We start from the raw sequence: 23,030 nt of genomic DNA on the forward strand, positions 1-23,030 counted from the left end.
ACTTCCCACTGCCTCAGAAAAGCAGCCAGCATAATCGAGGACCCCACGCACCCTGGACATTCTCTCTTCCATCTTCTTTAGTCGGGAAAAAGATACAAAACTCTGAGGTCACGTACCAACTGACTCAAGATTCTGCCCTGCTGCCATCAGACTTATGAACGGAGCTACCCTACGTTAAGTTGATCTTTCCTTACACCCCAGCTATGAGTGTAACACTACATTTTGTGCCCTCTCCTTTCCTGGTTTTCTTTCCTGGTATTTTTTCTGGCTTGGTGTGGCTCCTGCTCTGCCCAAGACTGCAAGGAACTACAAAAAGTCATGAATGTAGCACAATCCATCACGCAAACCAGCCTCCCATCCATTGACTCTGTCTACACTTCCCGTTGCTTCGGCAGAGCAGCCAGCATAATTAAGGACCCCACGCACCCTGGACATTCTCTCTTCCACCTTCTTCCTTCAGGAAAAAGATACAAAGTCCGAGGTCATGTACCAACCGACTCAAGAACAGCTTCTTCCCTGCTGCTGTCAGACTTTTGAATGGACTGACCTCGCATTAAGTTGATCTTTCTCTATATCCTAGCTATGACTGAAACACTACATTCTGCACTCTCTCGTTTCCTTCTCTATGAACGGTATGCTTTGTCTGTACAGCGCACAAGAAGCAATACTTTTCACTGTATGTTAATACATGTGACAATAATAAATCAAATCAAAAATTCTCTATGCACAGTATGCATTGTCTGTATAGTGCGCAAGAAACTACTCTCCACTATACTGCTAATACATGTGACAATAATAAATCAAATCAAATCAAATGTACTTTACAGCTGATATTTACCCTTCAGATGCTAACTGGTTTAGAAACCTTTTAACCCAGAAGGAAATTGCTTTGGAAATTCTGAAAGTGTGCATCATACAAAAGTTCATTCAATAAAAGGATCAACTTCAAGCTGTCATTTAAAAAAAATCCTCCATTATTCAGTCTTTCATTGCCTCAGAAGGAGCAATGTGAATGCGACAAGGAAGGTCAATGATCCCTTTTCAACAAGCAACTTCAACTATTGGAGGTTCTTCTTTTTCTGTCTTTCATATTTCTGAGGCTTAATTTTGACCTCAAAGTATCAAACTGGTTGCAACCTCCAACCTTCAGAATCAACTTGAGTATGACTGGTTCAAAGTGGAAACTTCTTTATCAAGCGTCCTTTGTAATTAGCATTTTCCAGAAAGCACAAGAGGTTAATTTTAACGGTAAGAAGGAGAGAGAAAAGAGAGAGAAAGAGAGAAAGATCTTGCCTCAAAAGCTTGGACAGCATTCAAATAGTAACTGAACAGAATACATAGCTGCTATTATCAATATAGCTTTTTGGTTGTTTGTGTTTTTTAAAGAGCTGGGCACAAACAGTGTCGAGCTGCACAAACAATTAGCACCCATGACCATGAAACATTGCTGTTTATGTTACGTGAAAGCCTGTTTACCTTACATTGTACTTTCAGAGAATGTAGCCAAGTTTCCAGGCTGAATCCTGAATTCCAAGCTGATATAGCCAAATTAGCTTACATCAGCTTAAAGCATAGCACAATTCGTTACGTTAGGCAGATATGCCTTAAAATGAAGCCTTTTAAATGGCCAAACCGTATCAAGTAGCAGCAACACTTTAGAGGAGCATTTAATCTCCCTCAAAACAGTATGAGAGATCATTACTTCGTCTCATACCTGAAAACTGATGGTCAAAGGCAGCTTGTAATATATGATTGTTGATGCAATCACCTTTACTGACAGGATAAGCATGTCACAATACACCATGCTGTCAAAATGCACTCATTTCAGGCCCAGGCTCCTAAATTTGCTTGCTCTAACTATAGCATGTGTTAGAATCATGGAATGGTTACAGCACTGGAGGCCATTCACCCTGTCACATTCATGCCTCTCTGTGCAATAGCAGTTACATAGAAACATTGAAATGTAGAAAATAGAGGCAGGAGTAGGCCATTTGGCCCTTTGAGCCTCCCCCCACCATTCATTTTGATCACAACTGATCATTGAATTCAATATCCTGATCCCGCCTTCTCCCCATATCCCTCGATCCCTTTCGACCCCAAGAGCTATATCGACTGACTTCATGAAGTCACGCAACATTTTGACCTCAGCTACTTTCTGTGGGAGTGAATTCCACAGGTTCATCACTCTTGGGGTGAAGAAATTTCTCCCCACCTCGGTCCTAATTCATCTGAGTTCTCCTAGTGCCAATCCCTTGCTACTTCCTTTGAAACCCATTCCTCTCCGGGTAATGATCCAGTTACCTTTGGAAAGCGCTGTGGTGAGTAACCTGCAGCCCCGGGGTCCACATGCGGCCTATCTTGGTTCTGAGTGCGTCCAAAGAGACACATTGGTGAGTGTTGCCCACACGCGGGGTTACCGCATTCCACTGATTTGAGTCCACAGAGCTGTTTCCCTATCAGTGTGACTCAAGCATTTCATAGGTAAAGCAAGGGCAAGTGAAATGAGATGCACACTGATTGTGTACAACATTGACTGCGAAAGCCATGCACTCCCTCTGCAAACAAAGTTTAAATGTTTCTTTGGTTGAAGTTGATGATAATTCGATTAATATATACACGTTTAACCATTTTCTGTAACTCAAAACAAAATATTTGGCATGCATAAAATGTACTTAATCTTATTCATGGGACCACGCTGAGTGAACAAGCCTGATTTCAATCTTGTGGAGCACTGAGGTGTGGGAGGGCCACCCATATGACTCACTCACAAGGGCGACCTTGGCTAGTGAGTGAGTCATCTGGCACAAGTGAATCTGCCACCTTCGTACTCTCTGACAGTGCATTGGACCCCAATCACTTGCTTTGTAAAATAAATCCTCATGCAATCATTGCTTCTTTTGCCAATCGCTAGCTCTGACTGATGTTTCTCATCTTGTGCAGCTAAACAAGGTGGGGGGGGGAGGGAGGATTTTCCCAGCCCGCTGCTCTGGCTGGGTGCCATGGTCTCCGCCCGTCTCCGGCTCCAAGTTTATCCCAAGTAGTCAGCTCCGCGCCAGAAATATTTAAATTCCCAGTTCCCATCCGATTAGCAGGCCTGGGACTAAAGTCTCCTTCCATCCCTGCCAGGAGTGGCAGGGTTTTCAACTGCCCTTCACTAAAGGGGAATAGGCAGCTGGCCCCCTTGGAGGGAACACAGGCCATTGAGGTCCCTCGACCCCGGAGGTCAGGAGTAAGGCGGGGGGGGGGGGGGGGGGCGGGGGGCGCTGCCCCCTAAGCAATGCATGCCTGGCACAGCCTGGCCGATGGAGGCGTCCCGCTGCCACTCTGCATTCGGGCTCGATGGCAGAGAGAGGGAGGATGGTGATTGGGATTGGATATCCAGGTGACAAGGGAGGGGCTACTGGAGAGTGGGTGCTGCTGGGGGCAGGTCAGGACTGCTGGGGGAGTGGGGGGGTGGGTCAGGACTGAGAAAAGGGACAGATCAGAACTGCTGGGGCCAGGGGGTATTCAGGGAGAACGAGTCTGGCCAAGGGTTGAGGAGTTTGGAACTGGCCAGGGGGTGCACATCGGGGCTGACCCGGTTAGGTCCGGGAGGCCAGTGATCAGGGGTGTGGGAGGGGTTGACAAGGACAGGGGTTGCGGGGCTGGCCAGCAATCGGGAAACTGACAACGCGGGGCTACGCACACGCGCCGACCTCCGCTCTGACAGATCGGCACGTGCGCAGTGGCCCGCTCAGTACTTTGCGGCTGGCCTCTCCAATGGGAATAGGCTCTGCCCCCTGATTTTCAGAGGGGATCCTGCTAGGCCATTCTGTCGAGCTCAGTGTGTCACAGGTTCAATCTGAAAATCATGCTAAAAAAGAACAGCGAGAGTTACTCCTATTTTCACATGAATTGAGGACTTAAAATTTGCTTGGAAGAATCCTGTTTGTGGTCTTTAAGGACTTGAAGGTTGTTCAGAAAAATGCCCAAATCATGCAATTTGCGCTTGCAGTGTTTGGATTTGGAAAGGTCCACCTGACTAAACAAAACAGCAGAGACTATTTCCTCGGGTGGATGTAGCCGTTACTAGGGAACATAACTATAAGGTTCATGGTGGGAGATATAGGACGGATCTCCGAGGTAGATTCTTCACTCAGAGAGTGGTTGGGGTGTGGAATGCACTGCCTGCTGTGATAGTGGAGTCGGACACTTTAGGAACTTTCAAGCGGCTATTGGATAGGCACACAGAGCACACCAGAATATAAGAACATAAGAACATAAGAAATAGGAGCAGGAGTAGGCCATCTAGCCCTTCGAGCCTGCCCCGCCATTCAATAAGATCATGGCTGATCTGTCGTGGCTCAGTTCCACTTTCCCGCCCTCTCCCCATAACCCTTAATCCCCTCTTTTATCAAGAACCCATCAACCCGCTTCTTAAAAATATTTAGCGAGGCAGCCTCCACCACTTCAACGGGCAGAGAATTCCAGAGATTCACCACCCTTTGAGTGAAGAAGTTCCTCCTCAACTCCGTTCTAAACCGCCTCCCCTTTATCTTGAGGCTGTGCCCCCTAGTCCTACTGTCTTTTTTGAGCGGGAAGAGTCTCTCCACCTCTATCCTATCCATCCCATTCATCATCTTATACGTCTCAATGAGATCTCCCCTCATTCTTCTAAACTCTAACGAGTACAAGCCTAGTTTATTCAGCCTCTCCTCATAGCTCAACCCCCTCAACTCCGGTATCAGCCTAGTAAACCTCCTCTGCACTCCCTCCAGGGCCAAAATATCCTTGCGCAGGTGCGGCGCCCAAAACTGCACACAGTACTCCAGCTGCGGCCTCACCAATGCCCTATACAGCTGCAGCAAGACCTCCCTACTTGGGATAGCTTGATCTTGGGTTTGGACATAGCTCGGCACAACATTGAGGGCCGAAGGGCCTGCACTGTGCTGTACTGTTCTACGTTCTACGAGCCCCAGTATAAAAATCAGAAAATTCTGAGCCATCTGTGGAGAGTGTTAACTGTTCAGCTTTATGTTCTTTGTTTGATCAGCACTGGGAAAATTTTGAAACGTAATAGTCTTTGAGCAAGTTATTTTAATTCATTTATGAGACATGGGCATCACTGGCTGGCCAGCATTTGTTAACATCATCAGTTGCTCTTGAACTGAATGACTCGCCAGGTAATTTTAGAGAGTAGTTTGGAATCAACCATAATGTTGTGGCCCAGGTGTCATGTATAGGCCAGACCAGGTAAGGGGGGCAGATTTCCTTCCCTCAAGGGTATTAGTGAACCAAAGGGGTTTTTCTGACAATTGACAATGGCTTCACAGTCTTCAGTGGATTCTAAATTCCAGATTTTTTTAAATTGAATTCGAATTCCACCATTTTCTGTGACACGATTTGAACCCAGGTCCCCAGAACGTTAGCTGAGTTTCTGGATTAATGGTCAGGGCGAAAATACCACTCGGCCATCGCCTCCCCTCTCAGATGCTTTCCAAATATTTTTTATTGAATTCAAATTCTACCACCTGCCATGAACATGGAAAGGTGAGGATGAAGGACAAAAGGGGAAGCTTTGTGCATGGGTGGAGAGTGGGAGAGATCTAATGACAGAATGTTTCACCGTGTAAGTCCAAAGAGAATGGTGATGGGACAAGGAAAGACAGAAAAGACATCTTGAGAGGAGTTACGAAATGCAGGATCCTGAATAGCTGCTGTCTGAAAGCAAAATAAGAGAGATAAAGAGAAACAGGAGAAAAGAAACCCCAACAGAGAAGAATCAAAACAGAATCGGGCAGATTTTATAACCTACAGTTGTTGAAATCAATGTTGAATCCAGAAATCTATAAAATGCCTGTTTGGAGGAAAGGTTGTTGTTCCTCAAACCTCCCTTTGAGCTTCATTGAAACACTGCAGCAGGCCAAAGGTCAGAGTGGGAACAAGGTGGAGAATTAAAGTGTCAGGCCATTGGAAGTTTGGGGTCATGCTCATGGACACTACAGAGGTGTTTCAAAACACATTCACCCAGTCTTTGGCTTCCACAGTGTAAGTGAGCACACAGTGAGCAGCAAGTACACAGACCCAAATGTTGCCCCTGTGATGACCTCAACAAGTCCCATGAAGTTGGATTCTTGGAGTATGAAGTCCCTGATTGTGGTCATTATCAAAGGGTGTTCCTGATTGTGGTTATAAATGCCTGCCTACTCAGGGAACCTGACCTGTATACAAATATACAGGTCTTCTGGCATTTTGGATTCTGATTTTACAGCAGAAAGACTCTAAAAGTGAAATAGAGTTTGTAAATGAAGGCAATCTGATGAATGGACATCAGCCTCTGAGGAGTTATTTCAGCTCTGTTCGTCTATTCACCAACAGAATTAAGTTTGGGCTTCTGTACAAGCTCTGGTGCTGAGGGGAAGAAGTTCATTCCTATCCCTCATGCTTCATTTCTTTCTTCACATTTTCGAAGACACACAGCAAGAAGGGGTCTTAGGATTTGGGGCCATGGGAGGGAAAAACCTAAAAGACCACTGCACCGAACTGGATCTCTTTGTTCTCCTACTAATGACTAATGCCATATGGTGCTGCTTTAAGTCAGAACGAACTTCATCTGCCATGCCTTTCAATGCTGCAATACCCTGATTCAGGCTAGCATTGCTGCAAATGAAATTCTGCTCTAACTTCCAGGTAGCGGGTCCTTACTTGCAATGGAGAAACTTTTTTTTTGTTGGAGGCAACCTGAATCTGATGAGGTCTAGTCATTTGGAGTACACTGTGGGTACCGGTACCTGGGCAGAGTTGTCAAGATCATTGGCCAGTCTATGTCCATTCTCTCAATCAAATGGTTACTTCCACTGCTGCGTACTTATGTATTGCTTAAAGGGAGCATCTTGCCAAGTTTTATAAAAACCAGCATTTTGAAAAAAATCATTTTTTTTCACAATTCTCACCAACTAAGACCCTCACCAACTTTTAGAGATTCACCCATAGAAAGCATCCTTTCTGGATGTATCACAGCTTGGTATGGCTCCTCTTTCTGAACAAGACTGCAAGAAACTACAAAGGGTTGTGAACGTAGCCCAGTCCGTTACCAACCCAGCCTCCCACCCAGTGACTCTGCCTACCCTTCCCACTGCCTCGGAAAAGCAGCCAGCATAATCAAGTATCCTATGCATCCCGGACATACTCTCTTCCACTTTCTTGCATCAGGAAAAAGATACAAAAGTCGAAGGTTACAAACCAACTAATTCTAGAGCAGCTTCTTTCCTGCTGTCAACAGGCTTTGAATGGACCTAGCATTTATTAAGCTGATCCTTCTCCACACTCTAGCTATGTCTGTAACATTATAATCTGCGCCCTCTCCTTTCCTTGTCCCTTATGTACTCTATGAAGGGTATGTTTTGTTTGTAAAGCATGCAAGAAACAATACTTTTCACTGTATCCCATTACATGTGATAATAATAAATCAAATCAAATCAAATTAAATCAATCTGAAGAAGTAGAGAGTGTAAGACCTGACCTTGGATCTTATAACTCTGCTCTAAATCCAATGGCTTGCATTGGACAGTAAAGTTATTTGTTCAGTTTGAACTCAATATTTAATAAACAGCCATTCGAAGATTCAAGTACTTAAGGTGTAATTTTCCCAAAGTTGCACAGAATGTTGGATCAAGTGAGAAAAGCTGTGTGAACCTGACTGATTTCACAGGCACCTTTTCTCACCTGATTAAACAGTGCCCTGTGCAAGTGCTGGTGAGTATCACACAGCCATCTGCAGGAGTGGTCCCAGAAGAGGCTGGCAACACCAGGATTCTGAGATCTGGGCACCCTTTAAAAAGGGCTCATCTCAAAGTTAAATCTTAAGACCCCCAACCCCCGCCACGGAAATCGGGGTGCTCCAACGGAGATAGGGACCCCCGCCATGGAGAGGAGGGCCCTCACCCCACCCCAACATCAGGGCATCCCCGCCGCACCTCTCAGGCACTGGGACTCTCCCCTCTACTACCCCGCCCCCACCTCATAGGTATTGGGGCTCTCCTCTCTCCCCCCTACACCTCGTACACATCGATGCTCTCTCCTCTGAATTTACTACGCAAAAATCAAACAACATGAATACTAACTAACATACTCTACCTTAAAGAGTCAGTTTCATAAAAGGCATTTGAAGTACAGTGATCACAGGTATTTACACTTAAAACTGAGGCTCTTAGTTCAACTCTCTTCTACACCCATTTGACTTGTACTCCAGCAGGGTCAAGTTAAGTACTTCTGACAAAGGTTAACCACTTAGTCTGAGTCCCATTTCAAAGTTTTGTATAATTGCTGCGATTTCTTGGGTCTTTAATACTTGCACAGTTGTAAATCCTTGTTCCACACTGGTGTCAGTGGTAGCTATAGCATTGCCCTCAGGCCAGAACTCCTCTAGTTGCAGTACTCTTAAACTCAAGAGTCTTTCATCTAAACTCCCTGCCTTTCTTCTCAGCTTGGCTGTTCCTTAAAGTCCAACTCAGTATTTGGAATCCATCAATTAACAAGAGTTTTGAACTCTCTTAGCCAACACACAGGGGCAATCTTACCAAAGAATTTCTAAGTGCCTCAAGAACAGGAAAACAGGAGATAATTGTGCCAATTTTTTCACTGAGCTTTCAGACATGCTATTATGCCATTTAGTGCAAAAAAGTGGCAAAGTGTGATTCACACCAGTAGAGGGAGTGGCCGGAATCTATTCTTGCCAGAAAGTCAGCTGTGCACAGCTAGAGGGCACTATTGCGTATGCATAGATCTCTCAGTGTCCTGCACAACAGAACAGAGACCTGTCAGTCCCCCACCTCCCACTGGATATTGCCCCAATAACCCCCCCCCCCCCAATATCTGGATATTGCCTTGATATTCCCCACCCCCAGATGATCACTACCCCAATAACCACCCAGACTGATCGCCCTCCTCACTCACGACCGATCACCCTCCACCTCCCAGCCTGGGCTATCACCGTTCCGGTCGATCCACGATTGCAGAGTGCACAGCTCCCCCTGGCTCCCCTTAGGTCCCATCCCTATCATGGCCCCGTACCCATCATGGCCCCACCCCACATTAGATTGCATCCCGTGGCACTGCCTGGTGCCCAATGTGCAATGCCAGAGTGCCCGTTGAGTGCTGTCAGACTGGCAGTGCCAGGGTCCCAGGCTGGCAGTGCCAGACTCGCACTTCCTAAGGGGCACCGCCGTCCATGCCCCGATGACTAACTTCTTGTTGATCCTTTTTTAATTGTTTACCTCACATGCAAATTGCTCAATGACCTGTCACTGTAAGTAAGGTGTTTTACTGCCCTCCAGTCATACCTGACTTGCATGTTAGCCATTGGTCTTAGTCAAGAAGCTGAGTGTTGATTTCCCACATTGTCCTGCCTCAGGCTCCATGTTACAGTTTGCACCGTTGGAACACAACACAATCTCAGTGGCTGTGACAAAAGGCCAGAAAATTCACGCTGTGGCCTGGTTAGTGGGTGAGGCTCCAAACAATTGAGCTTTTTTTTTCTCTGGAAGCTGATGTCCTCGAGAAACGGAATTCTTTAATGAACCAATTAACACAACACAAATAAAGTATTTCTCCCAAATGCACGTAGGCTATCACAATGGTTGTGCAAAGAATGCAGTTCAGGTAGACGAAATGGGTGATTCCTTGCTCTTTAACATGGAAAATTGAACACATGTTGCCTGCTGTAGTCCTGATCAAAGAGCACAAATTCTTTCCAGGGTGTGAAATAGCACTCAGGAAGTGCTGCAGTTGCCTTTAACATTCTTAAGATTTATCAGAGTACCTGCTCCATATCATGCCTGTTGGCCTCTGCTGAGAATCTACACAAGATACACTTCAACAACCGACCCCATTCAGCTTACCCTGTCTCATGCATCCAGACAGAATCTACAGCATCTCCAACAATTCATGAACTGCCACGGTTTCACATCATAACAGTTGCTTCGCTGGATCTCCTGCCAGGGTTAAGGTTGATCATTCCATAATGCTCATAGTATCATTTCAGAGTTAACACAATATCAATCAATCTTCCTGTTTATGTCACAATAAGACACTGAACTCTGATTACAGAACAAGTTGCAGACAGATGACAGCGAATATGGATAGTGTTCATTCAGGCTCATACAGAGACATGCATATAAACTATAACGATGTTTAAACTTCATCGGGCATTTCTCTCAAATATTGCTGTTTGAAAATTCTTATTTTTATTGCAAAAACAGTCATTCTTTGACATTTACTGTCCAGTACACTGTTCAGAGGTTGTACTCCTAACTCAAGAACGTGGACTCAACGGCCAGTCGGTATTGGTTAACCTGAAAGGGATGCAATAGTTTGCACTGTAATCGCAATTGGCTTCTCAGAATAAAAACTCAATTTCTTGGAGCTTCGACCACTAACCAGAACACTGTGAATCTTCTGGCCTTTGGTGTTACTCTCAGCCGCTGAGTATGTGTTATGTCCCAGCAGTGCTCACTGTAACATGGGCCCTGAGGCAGAACAACATGGAAAATCAACACTCAGCTTCTTGACGAAGACCAATGGCTGCCATACAAGTCTGATACGACAGGAGGGCAGGAATGTATGCTCACAATGATGTGCATTTCCACTCTTATGTTCATAATGAGTTTGGGGAAATTTTCACTTATAATAAACAGCTTAGCAGCATTAAAACGCGAAGTAAACTCAATGATAGGCTACGTTCATGGATCTATGGTTGAATTCATTTCATTCAGCTGCTGTTCTTTAATGCCATTCAATCGACAGATATAATTGATGTTAATTGCCATAGCACCCTGCAGTTTATAAACCCGCAATGCTGTATACAGAACCATCAGGTCTTCTTCCCTCATTGTTCCTTTGCATCTACATTTTTTTGCTTGAAACTGCTGGCCAGAGGCAATCTGAAAATAGATCATTCGTGCAGAACCTCATTATTGCGATGGTGGGATGTTGTCAGCTCTCTGCATTTAGGGTTTATCAAATAAAGCTTCATCTTGGGAGGGAGTTAGGTAACAGATTCTATGTGAGACATCTGCTCCAAGTCTACAGTTTAAAAAAATAAAGACGCCTTGTATTATGTGGTATTTAAAGGAATCCTGTTCAAGTTCGTCAGAAATCCTAGATTAAGGGGGGGAGAAAAAAAAAACAAGAAGAGAAATAAATAAGACCCAACCTGCAAAACTTGGTTTCTCCTCTTCTGCTCGCCCCAGGCTCTCTAATGTCCGGGTCACCTGACTTCCAAAGTCATCTTCTCTGTTGCGGGCTTCGGGCCGGAGTTGGTTGTCATCTTCTTCACAGTCGTAATCATCCAGGATGGGCGTCTCTCGGATCGGCATTCCCACCACTGAGTTGTGGGCCTGTATCCGAGAGTTGCGAAAGCTGTCCCTGGCCTGTGGGCCCAGCAGCACCGAGGGGATGTAATGAATTTCATGAGTGGCCTCCGTGCTGGCACTCTTCTGCGGTACCCGCCGCCGCTTGCACCATCTCCGGCGGGCGTACAGGACCATGGTGAAGATTAAGATGAGAAGCAGCAGTGCAATCAGACCTCCCTGTGGATAAAGAAGAGGTGAAGAAATATGACTCTTTCTTGGTTTGACACATAACACTTTCCTTCCCACTTCCATTTATACTCCCCCCACAACCCCCTGAGGACCACTTAGTTGGTACACTGGCGTAGATCTTGACTTGGTGCAATAGTGTAAAATGAACGATAGCAAGTAGGCAGCCTTCCAGACACAAAAATAGACCAGAAATGGGAAAGAAGCAAAGTGGGCTGCCTACTCACTAGCACCTCACTTATATTATCACACAAAACGGTGGCACAGTGGTTAGTACCAGCAACCCGGGTTGAATTCCTGGTGAAGAAGCCACTCTCTGATAGCTTGTGATATCACATAAACCTTTTGGACTTTAACCTGGTGCTGTGACACCTGTTACTGCGTGGAGAAATCATGTTCTCCCTGTGTCTGCATGGGTTTCCTCTGGGCGCTCTGTCTTTCTCCCACACTCCAAAGATGTGTGGGTCAGGTTGATTGGCCATGCTAAATTGTCCTTTAGTGTCGGGGGATTAGCAAGATAAATAGGGGGCGTTACAGGAATAGGGCTTGGATGGGATTGTTGTCAATGCAGACTTTGTGGGCCGAATGGCCTCCTTCTCCACTGTAAGGATGCTATGATCCTATGCCATTCTGACCAATGCCATTTTCTCTCCATTAGTATAAGAGAGGCAGGTGTGGGAAAAGGTAGTGTCACATATTTGTCAATCCTTGACATATTGACTGCATATATATGAGGTGGTCACTTCTTCCCATCCTTTCACCAAACTAAAAATTAATACATCTTTCTTCTGGTAACTTGACCAGTACAAAATAAAAAGCCTTTTCTTTATCATGGAGAGCAGACTTCCCATGAAGAGAAACCTTTTAAAAGAACACTGTGATCATGATACTTAATACTAGCTTTTATGGTTCATGTTATAATCATTTCACTAAAACAATGGATAAGCACAGAGAGTTTATTTGCAGGCACAGATGATCAAATGCTTCCCAAGAAGCTACATTTAGATTCAGTGCAGCTGACACACTGGAAATATAAACTTGTTGAATTCGGCCAGTCAAAGAGTCATGAAAATTATAACATTCCTTTGATAATCTTTCCTCTCAATACTTTGCAGACTTTTACTGTCAAATTTAATTGACTGAGAGGCTTTACTTAGTCTCTCAGGTCAGTAGTTACATTTACGGGTGGCACGGTGGCATAATGGTTAACACTGCTGCCTCACAACGCCAGGGACCTGGGTTCAGTTCTAACCTCGGGTTACTGTCTGTATGGGGTTCTCCCCATGTCTGCCTGGATTTCCTCCGGTTGCTCCAGTTTCTCCCACACTCCAAAGATGTGCGGATTAGGCTGATTGGCTATGCTAAATTGACCCGAATGTCAGGGGACCGGCTAGGGTAAATATGTGGGGTTATGGGAATAGGGCCTGGGTAGGATTGTGGTTGGTGTAGACTCGATGAACTGAATGACCTCCTTCTGCACTGTACGGATTCTATGGTTCTATTCGGAAGAGTCCGTCACAAGTTGCATATTGTCTGTTGGAACAAACAATGGATGTAATGACATACATTTCTACCCAGGATTTTCTTTTAATTGTACATTTCAAAACACCCATCCTTAAGATTCCTCCTTCACTTGTTCAGGTCATCCTCTCAGGAAGGACTTAATGCTTTAAAGTTTATTTACTAGTGTCACAATTGGATTGACATTAACGTTACAGTAAAGTTACTGCGAAGATCCACTAACCACCACACTCTGGAACCTGTTCAAGCACACGGGGAGAGAATTTAGCATGGCCAATGCAACAAAACAGCACATCTTTCGGACTGTGGCAGGAAACCAGAGCACCCAGAGGTAAACCACGCCGACACGAGAGAATGTGCAAACTCCACACAGACAGTCACCCAAGGTCGGAATTGAATTTGGGTCCTTGGTGCTGTGAGGCAGCGGTGCTAACCACTGCGACACTGTGCTGCCCACTCTTTCAACGCACGTTCGCGTATTTATAAATAATCGTCTAAGTGCAAGATGGAAATGAAGTGTGGTCTTGGTGAAAGATTGGAATAATTGTGCACGTATAATTTGTCCATTTTGTCCCTTCCATTCTTTCATCCACCCTCCCGAAGAATAAAAGGACCAGTGCTGAACAGTTCCACACTATCTCCACTGATGGATCTTTTCACTGTTTTCAAAAGAACGTTGCCAATTTTCTTTCTACGTGTAACTGTTATATGTGTATTTGTAGAATAAGTCTCAGTCATTAATTGAACAGCAAACAATTATAGCAACACAAATGTCATTTGTATAGTCCTCAAAGTCTTTTACCAAAAGCTATGAATAGCTTTTTGCTCATGAAAGGGTTGCATACAGGGTATTGATGTTAGTCTAAAGAAAAGCAACAAAGAGGCACACACTTCCATGCACTGCAGTATTCAGTGAGACATCCCAGCCAGTATCCTCTTTATCGTATAGGCTTTATCTTAGACAGTACTGAAATTATTTTTATTTACTGGCAAGGTACGTAATTGCTTCCCTGGACCTGGAAGGATTAAAAGATCACACCAGGCACTTTTCTTGGTCTTTTGGCAATGCACCAACTTCCCCAGAGTGGAGTGTGAATTCATGCACCTTCTTTCTCCTGACCTACTTTAATCGAGCAGTAACATGAAGTAGCATCTTGCTGAGATCAATAGTTCAGAAAACTAAATGAATGTAATGTTGCAGCGGTAATTGTAATTCCCATTCTTCCTTATCCTATTCCATCCATTTCTTCACTCTCTTCAAATCACTGACACTAATATGAAGAAGGTCGGAAGGAGCATTAACAGTCCATTATCAATGTCTGCTTCCTTCAGTGCTTGAAGCAGAGGCTGAATAATTTTAACATATTTAGATTCATTTTCTGCAAAGTAGGGAAATGTTTTGCCAAAATATCAGTTTGAAATCCAATAGTATGACAGGCTATTGCATTTAACAAATAGCAGGTCATGACATTAAATTTCCTGAATATCTTAGTTTTTGCAAGATTTTTTTTCTCCCTCTGCAATATTTCCTATACTTATCTCTTTGTGGTGTTAATTTGTTGATGAACTGTGATTGTTTGAGCATCAGTTGTCATCTCTAGGTGGCTATTATTCCTATATAAGCTCCGACAATGACATGCTGGGCAACCATGGGAAAAAACACCACAGCAGAAACTGATCCTTATCATCTGACATCAACAATCATGCAGTCCAGAAGCAGTTGCTGCATAATTATTCAAAGCAGGAACCATTGTTGCTTATTTGTTTTCAAGCTTAGATGCAGTAAGCCAATTGAAGTAAGGTTTCATGTCATCATTTTTACTTCTAATTTTAATAAAGAAACCAATCTGCAAATGTCTGACCCGATGTATAACAACAATAGAATCATAGAGGTTTACAGCATGGAAACAGGCCCTTCAGCCCAACTTGTCCATGCCATCTTTTTTTTAAACACAAAGCTAGTTCCAATTGTCCGAATTTGGCCCATATCTCTCTATATCCATCCGACACAAGTATCTGTATAAATGCTTTTTAAAAAACAAAAATTGTACCCACTTCTACTACTACCTCTGGCAGCTTGTTCCTGACAATCACCACCCTCTGAGTGAAATAATTGCCCCTCTGGACCCTTTTGTATCTCTCCCCTCTCACCTTAAACCTAAAACCCTCTATTTTAGACTACCCTAACTTTTAGGAAAGATGTTGACTATCTAACTGATCTATGCCCCTCATTATATTATAGATCTCTATAACGTCACCCCTAATGTCTTGTACGCTCCAGGAAGAAGGCCCAGTCTATCCAGCCTCTCCTGTTCAATAAATATCTTTCTTTATCTTTTCCTTCAACTGAAACAACAAAGAACAAAGAAAATTACAGCGCAGGAACAGGCCCTTCTGCCCTCTAAGCCTGCACCAACCATGCTGCCCAACTTAACTAAAACCCCTTACTCTTCCGTGGACCATATCCCTCTATTCCCACCCTATTCATATGCTTGTCAAGACACCCCTTAAAAGTCACTACTGTATCCACTTCCACTACCTCCCCCAGCAACGAGTTCCAGGCACCCACTACTTTCTGTGTAAAAAATCTGCCTCGTACATCTCTTTTAAACATTGCCCCTTGCCCTTAAACCTATGCCCCCTAGTAATTGACTCTTCCACCCTGGAAAAAAACTTCTAACTAACCACTCTGCCCATGCCTCTCATAATCTTGTAGACTTCTATCAGGTCTCCTCTCAACTTCCATTGCTCCAGTGAGAACAAACCAAGTTTTTCCATCCTCTCCTCATAACTAATGTCCTCCATACCAGGCAACATCCTGGTAAATCTTTTCTGTACCCACTCCAAAGCCTCCACATCCTTCTGGTAGTGAAAGGAAGACAGAAGAACTGAGGTTTGTACAACAGTGGTCGGAGTTCATTTCCACCTTAAATCTCAAACCTTTGTTGTGGGTTTCCATTGCTGAGCACACAATGGAACATACCAAGAAAATGTACAAAAGCAGTGAAGCACTCTTCACATTTTTCTTGGAAAAATCCTTCTTCAGGATAGAAATAAAAAATTATTACTCCAGAATGTTCCTTCCTTTGTCCTTCCCTTTATCTCTCCTGAAGGTTATGCTGGGGAACACTTCATCACCATCGGACATCTTCCAGCACACTTCTTGAGAGTTCATTCTCTTAGTGTGAAGTATCATTGTGAATTGTCCACAAACTCCTCAGTAACAGTTGGGCAACCTTGACTTGGTCCTCACTCAACATTCTTTTTTTTTATTCATTCACGGGACATGGGTGTCTCTGGCTGGCCAGCATTTATTACCTATCCCTAGTCACCCTTGTTCAGAGGACAGTTGAGAATCGACTACACATTGCTGTGGCTCTGGAGTCACATGTAGGCCAGATCAGGTAAGGACAGAAGATTTCCTTCCCTAAAGGACATTGGTGAACCAGATGTTTATCCAATGATCAGTAATGGTTTCATGGCCATCAGGAGATCCTTAATTCCAGATATATTTTATTGAATTCAAATTCCACCACCTGCCGTGGCAGGATTCGATCCTGGATCCCCAGGACAATAGTTGAATCTTTGGATTAATTGTCCAGCGATAATACCACTAGGCCAACGCCTACCCCTTCACAGGAGGACATTTTTCAGTAAGATCCAGATAAGGATCCAGAGCCAGTCCTCAGTTAATGCTTCTTTCTATCACACAAAGGCCAACTATACCAGCTCCAATCTCAAAAAGGAACATTAGAAACTGGGAATTCCCCCATACTGGTATGACTCAGCTATCACCATACCAACCAAATAACCCATTGAGGTATCACAACTTTATTATTTTAATAGTTTTCACTGCAATGGGAAAGCAACTGAGTGAGATTTACTGACAACTTCACAAGCTAACCATTGAGATATTGAACTGTTTAAAAAAACTAGAAAAGATTCTGATCAAAAATGGCTTCCACAAGTCACCTGATATCTGACCCCATAAGTTGAATAGCTTGCTGGATAGTTTCTATGTGAATTGATTTGCAGAGTTGTTCCATTGAATTTCATACCTGAGGGGTGTCAAAGTCCACTTCAAAAGGGTCTCCCTTGAAAGAAAGGCATTAACATTCCAAAGAACCCAACTCTGATAAGTTCTAGTTATATCAAGATGAAGGAAACTGCTAACCAGTCAGATTCTCATCAGATATTTAAAATGCCTCATGAAGGATGAAATAAGCCCATTAGCCATTAATTTATCTCTTGAAATGTGTCAAAAGGCCCAGAGATGAAAAGATCAAAAATGGGACGACTTGGTCAACAACTATAACTGCAAGACATGCAAATCAAATTTCTTTCTGAGAGTATACAGACAGCAATTTTAAAAACTGTTTCGGCCAAGTGTCAGGAGGGGGAAAAGAAATCACAATTATCTAAAAACACTGCTGGAGGACAGCAGTAAATTATTTCACTTTCTCTCCCTCCTCTGATGCTAAAAAATTGTCTTCGATAAAGCACAGATCTGAGCCAAGTCAACTCCAAGATTCTACAAGAAACCAACTAACTTCAAACAGCCACAATGTTCAACAATTTATGCCTCGAAGGTAAGCAAATGGCTTAATCATATATTCTTTAACTTTTCATTGGACTCTAACTTTCCTATTTCTGGTTATATATGTACGTGTTATTATGTCTTTATTATGCTTTCTTGGGTTTATTAACTAATAAATTTAGTCTTTTGTTGGCTCAAGTAAACTTACTTTGATTATCTCCTTCTGAAGAAAGGTATTTATGAGGAAAATAAATGTTAAAGTCTTAGTTTTGACCAACTGAGGGGGCTGAATAGGAGGGCAGCCAGCCTACTCCTCCAGCCATAACATAATTTCTCTTAGAATGTTTTTGGAAATTTTCATTGTGCACTGGAATGCAAAAAGGACACTTTGGGGTAGAAAATCCTCAGATGCAAAATGAGCAATGTCGGATGAACCTCTATGTAACGCCTGATATTCAGTTCCATTGTACTCAATGGATTTCATTATCAGCATAGAACAGGTAGTTGATCCAATATTGTCCAGTTTACGCCATTGTTTGAGATGCATTCCCATCCAACTAATGTTAAAATTCTAATAGCTTTCAGGCAGTAAAGGTGAGGTCGCTGGCATTTACTGTCAATTTGCTTTCTTACTTGGTCTGGCCTACATGTGACTCCAGAGCCACAGAAATGTGGTTAACTCTTAACTGCCATCTGAAATGGCCTAGTAAGCTTCCTAGTTCAAGGGCAAAACATGCTGGCGATTTACCAGCCTCCCATTTTAGATCGAACATGTACCCACTTCTCAGGATCTGAGAAGAAAGGCAACTTGTCAAGTTCTTCCCATACTTCTGTAGCTTCTGCTGGTTGTTCAGCAATTGAAACTGCGCCACATCCAATATGCATTTCACATAAAGAAAACAATTATTAGCTGCTAATCTCTTGCCCTCGCATATATAGAACAGCTCTTCTATGTTTATATAATTCAATTCAAAGCAAGCACAGAACCCTCTGAAATCATCAAACAAGATGTCATGAAGAAGCATTATTTATACTCCAATCATTTCTGAAAAATATCCCTCAGAGAAGGGAAGATCAAACAATTGGTCAACAAAGGAAATCCTTGTACCCATCTTCAATTGAACACCAGAACAGGAATAGGTCCCTTGAGCCTGTTCCATCGTTCAATTAAGTCACAGCTGACCAAAACTCCTGCTTCTATTTTCTATGTTTCTATGTATGAACTGCAGATACCTAATAGGTCAGGTAGTAAGACCTTTGACAAGGTACCGCATGGTAGATTGTGCGTAAGATTAAACGTCAAGGGATTCAGGGTGAGGTAGCTAATTCAATACAAAATTGGCTTGAGAACAGGAGACAGAAGCTGGCTGTCGAGGGTCATTTTTCAAACCAATGGTGTGCCTCAGGTATTGATGCTGGGTCCATTGTTACTTGTTATTTATATTACTGATTTGGAAGAGAATTTAGGAGAACTGATTAGTAGGTTTGCAGATGACACCAAGATTGGTGGCATAGCAGACAGTGAGGTAATGTATTTGGTAGATTGTATCTAGCCTGAAAACATTCAATGAGATGGACTCAACTGCTTCACTGGGAAGGGAATTCCACAGATTCACAAGCCTTTGGGTAAAGAAGTTCCTCCTCATCTCAATCCTAAATCTGCTCCCCCTTATTTTTAGGTCATGCCCCAATGCCTCTAATGGTAGAGTGTTGGGGAGAGTTATATAACAAAGAGATCTAGGGGTACAGGTTCATAGTTCCTTAAAAGTGGAACCACAGATGGATAGGGTGGTGAAGGTGGTATTCGGCATGCTTGGTTTCATTGGTCAAGACATTGAATACAGGAATTGGGATGTCTATAAGATTAGTCTAAAATCTGCCAGAAGTCCAGGAAGGTCACTAATACTAAGAATGAGATGGGATTGTTCTGCACGAGATGTTTAGAATTTTGAAAGTCTATTGTTACACGGAATTGAGAGATATATGGAAACACGTAAAAATGCAGCCGCCTTCAAGCTGCAATTTTACTTAATGACTGTGCAAAACATTGATAAGGCCACACTTAGAATACTGTGTACATTTCTGATCATCCTATGATAGAAAGGATATTATTAAACTGGAAAAAATACGCAGAAAAGATCCACTGGCATGCTACCGGGACTTGATGTTTTAAGTTAAAAGGAGACACTGGACAGGTTGGAACTTTTTCCCCTGGAGCGTAGGAGGCTGAGAAGTGATCTACAGAATAATGAGGAGCATAGATGAGGTAGACCGTCAACAGCTTTTATTATAGGTAGGGGAGGCTTAAACTAGAGGGCACAGGTTTAAGGTGAGAGGGGAGAGACAGGAAAGGGTCCAGAGGGGCAATTTTTTCACACAGACGGTGGTGTATGTCCGGAATGGTCTGTCAGAGGCGGTTGTAGAGGTGGGTACAATTTTGTCTTGTAAAAGGCATTTAGACAGTTATTTGGATAAGATGGGTATGGAGGGATATGGGCCAAATGCTGGCAATTGGGACTAGCTTAGTGGTAAAAACTGGGCGGCATGGACAAGTTGGGCCAAAGGGTCTGTTTCCACACTGTAAACCTCAATGACCTGCCTAAACTTCAAAACCTATGAACATTCAATATCTCGGACTATTAAAAATCAGTGGGAAGGAATTGATTATTTTTAACACAACTGTTTTTGAACATAAAGTGTAAGTCATACCTGACAATTACTGTTAAAAATGTACACAGAAATTACTGTCTGATCCCTAGCAATATTTTTATTTTTCATTTACAGGTAATAGTCTGAAAAGCCAGCACATTCAGCTAGGGCTAGAAAATTCTGCATGTTTTGCTGGGAATGGACTCCTAATATGAAGCGAATGACAAAGTGTTAGCAATGATGAATGTTTTGATTATTGTTTATTTTGGTGTAAGTTGGCAATCTGGATTCGAACCTCGGACAACGTGGGTGCAGATCACTTTACGCATCAATCACAAGCCTGGCTTCACAACTTGCATTGTTCAATGTATTGAATAGCTGAGTAGGGCAGTTTGTGATTAATATAACTCTGAGCTGACTTCTCCATAATAAGTCCATCTATTACATTGGTCCAAAATCTGCCAGAACTCCAAGAAGGTCACTTATGTTAAGAATGAGATGGGATTGTTCTGATGAGATGTTTAGACTTTTGCAAGTGTATCATTACACAGGATTGAGAGATGTATGAAAACACGTGTAAAAATGCAGCTGCCTTCAAGCTGCAATTTTATTTCACGACCGGTATTAAATCGCATACCCTATTGGCACTGTGGGTTATCCATGCAAACTTGCGGCTTCAGGGGTCAGTGAAATACAGGTTCGTGACAAGAATCAATCAGCAGTGAAGCCTTGGTCTTTGCTGTTGGATCTCCCAGTTCTATAAGACAATGGGAGATCCAACAAACCTGACAGGTGAACCACATCTGATAAGTCGTCTGCAATCAGCTGTCATCTAACTGTCAACTGCCACTCAAGTGTCGTACTGAAACAGACCTGACTACAGATTGCCTACTCATTTGCTTAGGGCAAGAGGAGGAAAGCTTAAAAATTGTACCGAAAAAAGGGTGAAAAAGAGCAAGTTTAAAAAAAATACACTTCTATAGCGTTGCTACAGAGAGGGCTCTCAAAGCATTCCCTGAGCTGGAAACACATTGAACAGCAGAACATGGATTCACATCAATCATCCCATTATATCTGTTCACCTCTTTGCTCGAGGAGTTGAAAAGCAATCCCATTACTTTTTTACTTTCCTGTACAGAACCAAAGAAAAGGGGACTGAGCAGAAGTAAATCTTTGAGGTGGCACGGTGACAGAGCGATCGGCACTGCTGTCTCACAGCACCAGGGACCCGGGTTCAAATTCCAGTCTCTATCGGTGTCAAGTTTGCATGTTCTCCACTTGTCTGTGTGGGTTTCCTCCGGGTGCTCCGATTTCTTCCTACACTCCAAAGATATGCAGGTTAGGTTGATTGGCCATGCTAAATTGCTCCTTAGAGTCAGGGAAATTTTCAGGATAAATACATGGGGATATGAGGATAAGGCCTGGGTGGGATTGTTGTTGGTGCAGGCTTGATGGACTGAATGGCATCCTTCTGCATGGTAGAGGTTCTATGGTTCTCTGGTGGGTGAGGCAACCAAAAAAGGTGAATGTATAATTGAGGGTAAAGAATTTGGATACACTTCTGGAAATGCAGGAGTATCAAAGAGTTAGTGGCAGAATAAGAAGTCGCTGAACTTTTCAGTATTAGTTTTCAACAGATGGGCGACACTAGTATGGTCATATTTATACCCACATGATAGGATTTAGTGAGTTCCAGCATAGCGACAGTGTCAGCTTCATGTGAAATGTGAGCTAATGTGCCCAACATTGATGGAGAAATGTTTGGAAAACTCGGAAATGTGAACAAAAGACGTGCGACAACAGATTCTGGATAAATGGAACTGCAGTCTTTGTAATGGTGCGTTTCTTTGAAGCATGTGGTGTACTCTGCAATCAGAAAAAAAATCTTCAAAAGCCACTGCCTGATGAAGGAGACAGCCACAAAATAATGATGTGCTACAGCAGGCAGTTAGTCATCTGTTGAAACTGAAAAAAAAAATGTCTCACTGCTTTTTATTCCTGTGCATAGTTTATACTGGACCCAACTGGGTAAATAAGAAATCTTAATGTCCCACACAGCCAGGGTTTAGTTCTTTTCCATACTGCCTTCCACATAAACCTCATTAAAGAACCATCAGAGCAACACTAGCATTTTACAGCAAAACTCATAATATACATGCCTGTCAAATTGAAATTAAAGTGGCTCATTCCATCAGTTCCAGTAAATAAAATGACATCAAAAACAATGAAGATGCAAGTAAGGACGTGAGGCATTTAAAAAAAATTGTTAAAGAGGTGCTTCTATGAGCAGATTCTAGGAAGGCAGGGCTCAGAAAAGCCCTGGCAGCCATTTATAGTTATAGAAAGTTAGAGTTTGGATGTTATTTGGTATACAGCTTACAATGAACCCTGTGAGCCGATGGGTGCTGTTGGGGCTCAGGAGAAGTCTTGGGAAGCTGAGAAGGTGACAGAAGGTCGGTGGTTCTGTGCTGGAGGCACATAGGGCTCAGAGTAAGCCCTTTGAACCATTTGTAGCTCGTTGTAACTGGGAGACTGGAGTTTGGAGAAACCCAGAGGCATTGCCAGTTTTGTGAAGATGGTAGTCTCCAAAATTGTCAGAATCGTGCCTGTAAATAGAGTGCAGCTTCGTTAATCGCATGGAATCCAGTCTCGGGAGAAGAGATTGAAACATCGGGAGATGATTGGTAATTGAGGCAGTCCGAGTTGGACTGACATTGAGGAATTCAGAGGCTGGGGTAGGATTTTAT

General features: G+C 43.2%; 1 protein-coding gene across 4 annotated transcripts in view; it reads right to left on the minus strand.

Moving 5' to 3' along the window:
* astn2 (astrotactin 2) overlaps positions 1–23,030 on the minus strand; it is a 1,598,826-nt gene that overhangs the window by 1,216,906 nt on the left and 358,890 nt on the right. For all 4 annotated transcript variants that reach the window (XM_080212454.1, XM_080212453.1, XM_080212456.1 and 1 more), the window contains exon 3: positions 11,192–11,567. In XM_080212454.1, the coding sequence (XP_080068580.1) occupies positions 11,192–11,567 (376 nt within the window). The remainder of the gene's footprint in view (positions 1–11,191; positions 11,568–23,030) is intronic.

The sequence above is a fragment of the Carcharhinus amblyrhynchos genome, chromosome 25, assembly GCF_965287045.1.
Source record: "Carcharhinus amblyrhynchos chromosome 25, sCarAmb.v2.hapA, whole genome shotgun sequence".
Classification (NCBI taxonomy): domain Eukaryota; kingdom Metazoa; phylum Chordata; class Chondrichthyes; order Carcharhiniformes; family Carcharhinidae; genus Carcharhinus; species Carcharhinus amblyrhynchos.